At 40.4% G+C, this 8,201-nt stretch overlaps 1 protein-coding gene across 1 annotated transcript in view; it reads right to left on the minus strand.

Moving 5' to 3' along the window:
• LOC117480538 (CUB and sushi domain-containing protein 3-like) overlaps nt 1–5,379 on the minus strand; it is a 217,382-nt gene extending 212,003 nt beyond the window's left edge. Inside the window, 1 exon segment of the mRNA XM_034127877.1 lies at nt 5,320–5,379. Coding sequence (XP_033983768.1) covers nt 5,320–5,379 — 60 coding nt within the window.
• Between the last annotated feature and the right edge of the window lie 2,822 nt (nt 5,380–8,201).

The raw sequence follows: 8,201 nt of genomic DNA on the forward strand, positions 1-8,201 counted from the left end.
ATAAAAGCTGCATCTATAAAAAGAACATTGTTGTAATCGTTCATCTTATTCCTTCAAAGCAAATCAGAACAACAACATGTGCTTCCTTGTAGATGATTGCATACATGTAAGTCTCACGCCTAAAGTATGTCTTCCTTGAAATCCACTGTCACTACTTAGATGCCTGTCCGACCTTTATCATCAGTTAAATTGTTAAAACGCACTCCCTGGGGTTTTGGTCCGACCCCGTGTTAGAGCCACGTTGCGATACCAACGATAAATTGTGATGAGAAACCAAATTAACAACATGCTGTGATTGCACAGTGGGGCAATGCGGTTCAGAAATATGAATCAGTATCATAACGTACGAGTCGGGAAAAAAACGTGCCTCAGCAGGCAGCAAGGTTGGCTGACAGACAGCTCAAGATGGGTCCCAGCTGTTCCTCAAATAGTTAGATTTACCCCTTGCCTTTGGATATACACACAAATACCACGGTTTCACAGCACCACACCTTTGATGCTTATAACTGATTGCTATGCTTGCTGAGCAAAACACAGACAGGAAAATATCTGTTGTCTCCCACCCTGATGATATTTCTGAAGGCGGTTGCCTCTTTGTCAGTCTGAATTGAATGCAAGCCTGCGTGTGTGAGTGAGTACAGGCATATTTATTTGTGTTTTTTGACCTTGAAGAGCCTCTCACAAATGCAAGGAGTGAAACCAGTCTACTGAATGTGATTCTCTTTCATTTGCCCTGTTTATACAGAGGTTTTGAGCCAAATCAACCAGGTAATGAACTATTGTTGTACACTGTGGATGTCGAGTAAGATTGAAAATGAAAAAAACACATTATAGAAGATATTGATACTAGATTTTGTTGCAGGCTAAATTCGTTTTTCAGGAATTACTATATGGAGGCAACGAGAAAGAAACATTTTGCTTTTCAGGTATTGTGTGAAAGCATAGGTGTCCCTTAAAGAAGTAAACAGCCAAGACCTTTTCCTCCACCATTAATGGAGATTTGTAGTTGGGCCATAAAGAGAAATGATTATGGGCAGCAGGGAGAGAGGAGGAGGAGTCATTTACTGCCATCTGAATGATTATGAGTGACAAACAGACCACTGGGTAATGGGCTATTGCTGATGGGTATGAAAGATTGCCCATCCCAATCGACTATTTTTAACAGACCATGATTAAACAGGCTTGGAAAATAAGCATTCACAGTTTGATCTGCTCCCTTCAGGTAATTGCTTTAGGATCTTGCAGGGCAGATTTAACTGGTAGGAAAGAAAAGTATTTTCAGGCCCTGGCAGTGAAACTGTTTTGGGAAATGTATTGTTTTCCATTTGCTTTATATTCTGTATTGAATTTATCTGCTGTCTATTCTGCTGTATTTGTCTTTTATTGACTGTCTATTATTGACTGTCTACAGTTTATGTGGTTGAGTGCATGTCAAATAATTTTTTTTCTAACAACACAACAAAGTTTTTTAATCGAACAAAAGTCTGGTGCTTAAAGCAATCGAAGTCATTTAAAAAATGAACGTTTTTGTGCCCTGATTGATGGCATTCAACATTCTGGCATACAAATGAATGTTGTAGCGCCCCCTTTTGGCACCTGTCAGCGTTAAATCAACGCATTAATGGGGCAACATGCATATGTCTTTGGGAGGCATTAAGGTTGAGAACAAAAGACAGAATGTTGATAACACTGAATGAGGGCCATCTGCCAAAAGCAGCCCCATAGATGAATTACCTTGCAAAGGACTATTTGTTCTGGCTGAGCCTCCTATGTAATATGTCTGAAACATTATTCTAATGTGTTGACAATCACAGAGAAAGTCATTTGCAGGGCTCTTATCAGGCCTTTGGGAGATGCTGTAGTGTCGTAGTGACTTTTTTACAACATTTTTAAGCAACATTTTACGCATCCATCTGGAACAATGTAGAGTTGGTTGTCATGCTCGCGGACATGTCAACAAGCAGACAGGAAGTGCCTGACACTGAGCCACCATATGACTCACCATGGCAGTCTCCATCACCTGAGCCACTAAAATGTCATCAAACTTGGATATATATTACTTTACAATTATAGCCCCAGTGTTATAGTTTCTGTGAGCATGTGTTTTCCACGGAGCCTTTACAAGAAAGAAAGAAAGAAAGAAAGAAAGAAAGAAAGAAAGAAAGAAAGAAAGAAAGAAAGAAAGAAAGCAGAAGTTGACTTCTTCCTTCAGTCTTAAGCATCTGGCACAATAATGAGATGTTTCATGGCCAATAACACTTCTTCTCTGAAAAGCTGAACCTTTCACTATGGTATGATTCAAGTTTCTATGTATTAGAACAGCTTTGCTTACTTAAAGGTGGGGTAGGTAAGTTTGAGAAACCGGCTCGAGATCGCTAGAATTTGAAAATACACAACCGGAGAAAATCTGCCACTTCCTTACAGAGCCGCTCCTCCAACACACACGAACGCGCACATGACCAATGAGGGCACGAGATAAGTTTGTACACAGATGGAAGGCTGACAGGCAGGTAGGCCATCCAGTTATTTTAGCCGGGCCGGCTAAAATGATTGGTCGTACTTATTACAGTACTACGGCTTCCACAGATGACATTTTTTTATGTATTTTTTGTCAAAGCACTTAAGATATTCATTGCTATCGGGATGTTAAGAGCATTCCATGGAATATAACAAAAAGTGTATCTCGAGCCGGTTTCTCAAACTTACCTACCCTACCTTTAATGATTCGTTATGATCTTTTCACCAAAGCTTGCTATCTCACAAGTTAATACATCTTTTTTAAGATAGGTGACTTATGCAGAGCCCGAGAATCCCCAAATAATCTTGAATGTTAACTTTCACTTTCATTAGGTGCCATGTTAGAATCGTCTTTGTCTGAGGTTTCATGCATTATTTGCCATTAGATCTATTTCTTCGAGTCATATACTATAGACACATTTGCTGAAATTCAAGTGGGAATAAAATAAAGCATTCAGATACTTCTGCATACATGTCCTTTATGTCCGAACGATTAAAGAATGCAAAAAATGAACTGTACGACCTCATGCAAACACTCATGCTGTACACAAACATTCACAGCAATTTGTTCAAATCAATAAATCATGAATATTTAAACAAAACTGAAATGCAAAATATCAGAGTTCCGAAGAGATACGAGCCGTGCTTTCAACACCACTTTGGCCACCAGTGTATCTATGCATGAGAAATGTTTTCCTTCACGCTTCATACGTCTCGCTATCTGTCTTCAAACAAATCCTAAACCCAATATCCACATGCCTACTGAGCTATGCGCTTTCAAGCTCCTCTACTTGATTTATTTTTGGCATGTATTATTTCCTCTCTCTGTTTGATACTCCATTTCCTCAGGATTGACTGTAGTGAATGCTTAGTCAAGGACACCTTTTCTTCCGGGATGGCATTTCATCATTGTTCATGATGATGGCCTATCACAAACACAGGGGGAGGCAACAGCACCACTCCTAGCAATCAAAGTTTAAGTACAAAAAAACCTGCATTGATTTGCACCTGACCTTAAAGGTGAGTCAGCCGATATAGAGATATCCATCAGTGAGGCATGGTTACAGAGCACTGACTGGAAAGATAGAGCCCTCAGCAGGCAAAACAAAGGTCAACAAACATCCTGGGAGGCATCATTCGCTGCAAAGTATCCACACCTCGTTGGTAAATGCAACAAAGACAAACCGCAGTGTTATACATAGACACTCCCCTTAGTATTGATTATGAAAAGTGCAGAACAAGAAGAGGAAATTAAAATTATAGAGTGTGTTAACATTGAAACTAACCATTGATCCGCGGAAATGCGCAAGGGGGAAAATAAATAAAACCTTTGTTGTATATTTGCTGTCTTCCCTTCATCATGAATCTTCAGGGTCTGCCCAAAATCAGAGCTGCTGCGGCTTAAGCAGTTATATTTAGAGGCAATTTTGTTTTTAGAAATCGAAGCGCTTTTCTCTTAGATCTATGACAAGCTGTACTCTGAGCCAGAGTCATAAAATATGGAGGGAAGAGAAAATAATTTTTCATCAGCACAACAAGGAATACAACAATGCAAGAGCCGGGACAGCAACCTTAGTAGACAGAAATCTTAAATTGATGTCCCCAAAGAGAAGGATTTTATCTGCATGGCTGTGCTGCACCTTCACATTTCATACTGATAGAATGTGCATAATCGCAGCCCCTCACTACAGTATATGCTTGTCTGCATGCCTGATGAGTGGGAAATGGGCTCCATACAACAGAAACAGAAAAGAGGCTTTCTAGAGAATGACTATTACCTCATGAGTGTGTCACTGCAATTTGGGAAAGGGCTCTGAAATATTCCATTTGGTGGTTTTAAATTGCCATCCACTGAGGTGATAAATGCTAAAATCAAATACACTGCCACACTGAAACACAGTTGGCATGTGCACAAACACACACACCCTTGCACAAGGAAATAACAGAAGTTTTGTGTATGAATGGCCAAGTGTAATTTCTGTTTCCCAGCGTCTGCGTGCTGCTGGTGCTTTAGCCACTTCCCAGCAGATACAGTATTTTATGGCCAGACACCAATACCTCTGAGCCATATTGCACCTGATGCCAGGCCTCCACTGTGAGAGCTGCTGTACAACACAAAACTGTGAGCCAACATCACATCTAATAGGACGCCTGTCTCTCCAGCCTCCAATCTTCCAAACAAACAATAACATCAACCCTTCACTTTCTCAGAAAAAGGGAAAGAAGCACATAATAGCCTTTTCTATCTAAAGACAAACACAGAAGCTGAAACGATGCTCAACTGTTTTTCATTTCCAGGTAAACATCTTCTTCCACTAAACAGCCTGTATACATTCATGTGTCCCAGCAGAAAGACACCTCATAGACCTAGATCACAAATGTAATGTGTAATGTGATCACAAAACGTAAAAACTGGTTTGCTGCAGATTCTCCCGACAATTGTTAGGCAAATTCTATACATGCCAAACTGCTCAAAGCTTAGGGGAAACAAATGTGCTTGTGAATGAAAATAACCAAAGGATTTATGAATGAATGCAGTTAAAACATGTTCAATCTAATCGTAACAATGGGGTCTGTTAGGCACTTGACCATCAGAAAAAAGTCAGTGTTAACAAGTACAAAAATCAGAAATAAACCAATTGTTACATTCATAAAATTCAGATATGTAAATTAAAATGTATTATTATTAGTTAAACTCCAATTCTGGTCTCCACTCAAAATCAATCTTACTATCAATTAATCGGAGAAAATATTTTCACAATTTATTAAAGGGCCCATGTCATGGCCATTTCCACTGATCATAATTCCATTGTTGAGGTCTAGTAGAATAGATTTATATTGTGCAATTTTCCAAACTCACATTGGTTTCTCATACAGCATCTCTGTAAACTACGTGTATTCACTGAATTTCACTCTCTGCCTTTAACGGCTCGTTGTAGCTCCAATAGCTCCAGCCCCCACCCTCCCTGTGAGCACAGTGTGCTCTGATTGGTCGGGACGTTGTGAATCGCGCTGAGCTCCGTGGAGGTGTTGTTTCCTTGTTTAGGATACACAGCGAAACACAGCCAAACTCATCCTGAGCACACACAAACTCACAGCCGAAGTAAAAACAATAAGTGTGGCTTGATATTGAGTAAGAAAAAGGTTGATAAACGCTGTGAGAATGGGTCTGCAGAGAGAATTTCACCGCGATCCCAACTGTCTGTTATCAGCCTGCAGCCAGGGAGGAGAAATCAGCAGAGCTCCCTGCTCCCTGCACACAGATGTGTGTGTGAGGAAGTCCGTGGATTGGTCAATTTGGACCAATCAGCGGGGGCTTAACGTAACGGCTCCGCGGACGTAACGTAACGGCTCCACGAAATGGAAGAATCAAATGGACAATGACGTATCTCCAACGAGGCGTTTTGGGGAGGTATTTTCTGTGTTAGAGTTTTACAGGGTGTACTTTGAGGGTTTTGACTCTGCACACCGTTTACATGCATAAAAACCTTCATAACACACAAGGGGACGGGTAATAACCGGAAAAGCATGACATGGGCCCTTTAAATAATCACTGGTCTCCGAATGTCAAATAAAAACAAAAATCTAATTTGTCTTGTTTTGCTCAACCAACAGTCCAAAACTATATGACATTCAGTTAACTATAATGCAAAGGATGGCTTTGACCCTTTATGTTTGAGAAGCTACAATTGAAATATTTGTAAAAAAATGATTTCTCCGAAAAGTTGCCCCTTTCCAATGATTGACCTATAGATTGACCAACTAATGATTTTGAGCTCTAACCCAAGTTTAAGTCAACCAACATTGCTCATTTTTATTTAGCATATGCATCAGTTTTAACTGAGAATGGACAAAGATGGATGAATAGTACTTTAATGAATGCAGCTCCACAGTGCAGGGCCAAAGGCCAATGTACACAGCATGGAACCCTAAAATTAGATCATTAGTCAATCAATGCTCTGTTGAGGATGCACTGCAGAGGTCTGATTGGTTTTCTCACAGCTGAGAATACATTGCATAACACACCACATTTCTGCTAGTTTATCCCTACTGATTGCTACCCGTTGTTGAGATCAAACAGGTATTTTCAGCCATCCAAACCTATCATTTTAATTACCTCCACATCATCCCACTTTGTTTCCCGGAGCATGCTTCGCCCCTGCCTGCTCTCCTGTCACATATCATGACAGCAACAGACACAAACAAGAGCATCAGTGGTCAATGCAAAGGAAGATCCAGGAATTTACGAGGGTGCCAGGTTACAAGGTGAAGAATAAAGGGAATAAAAGTCTTCATTCAATTATTGTAAAAAGGATATAAGATAAACTATATATTGATGTGCTTAAAGTAACACTTAAGAAATATATAAGGAGGCATAATGTGGAGTAAATTGGTTTATTGGATACGTCTCATTTAAAATGAAAGCTTTAATGCATTTATGTTGCCTCGGAATACCTTTAAGTAAACACAGCTACTGCACAAATACATCCCAACTTCAATGTGATTGAACATGTCTTACTTGGATTTAACCACTGCAGGGGTAAGGTTTAATAAATGCATACATTGTTATCCAGGAATGTGCCTCCAGACAGTTAACAGAGTTTAATCCCCTCAGAAACCTGCTCCTTAAGTGCAGAAGACAGTGAACCTTGAATCTGCAGCCTTGACTCTGGAAGCAGTCTCTCCTCAGCCTATTACATTTAATCTCAACAAACGGTGAGCTATTTTTCTTCCTGAAGACAAGATATTGCCAATCTCCCTTCCCCCAAGAGTACTGCTTATATTAAAACTGATACCTGAGAAGAACGGACTTAATCAGAACCAACAAACTATATCCAACCTTCACAGGGACCTGTCAGCAACATAAGAGCCTGGCCCAGACCTATAGCAATGGGCGAGAGGCCAGTAGGTGAACTGAGTATCACTTTGGTACAACACTAGGGCTATCAGAGAGATGTCAGCACTAAAAGAGGCATCAGGAATCTCGAGAGGAAAATTGTTACTGTTCCAAGTTGCTGTATCCTGGAAAATGGTAAATCACTCCCTCCATTTCCAGCTGAACTCATGTGATTTTTCTAGAGACTGTCCACCTTTTCTCATAGTTCTGCTTCTTCTACTGTTGTGGAGGACAAGAACCTGAGGGGCAGTGGGGATAATGCCCCCAAATTCCCTGTAGATTGTGTATAATTACACAGACAAATTGTAATCCTGATTAGCCCCAGCAGCCTTTCCAGCCTGTTTACATAATCACATTGAGAGAAAGTCTTCATCAAGAGCTCAGTGGCCAGATTACTGTCTGTGCAGAACCCACCTGATTACTGGCAATTAGTGACGGCCCGGCAAAGAGTTGGAAAACAAACAGCTACATTTTAACAAAATATGGATGCTAGCAGGAAATATAGTGTAATCACAAGATGAAAAAAAAGTGGTTAGACACAACAGATGGCCAATTTTCTTCAATCTGTTCGCTATCATCAATCGTTTGCTGTCATTTGATGTGCTAATGTCAGTGCGGGAAACAGGCCAGTGCCAATGTGTTGTGTTTGTCCTCTCCTGTGGTGTCCCTCTAACTTCCCATGACGATCATGTCCCCTGCTTTTCATTATCAGGTCACTGCCAGGACTGTCCCGTATGAAGAAAGAAACTGGATAATTGAGTAGATTTGGATCTGCAAAGTGTAATTT

The sequence above is a fragment of the Trematomus bernacchii genome, unplaced genomic scaffold, assembly GCF_902827165.1.
Source record: "Trematomus bernacchii unplaced genomic scaffold, fTreBer1.1, whole genome shotgun sequence".
NCBI lineage: Eukaryota > Metazoa > Chordata > Actinopteri > Perciformes > Nototheniidae > Trematomus > Trematomus bernacchii.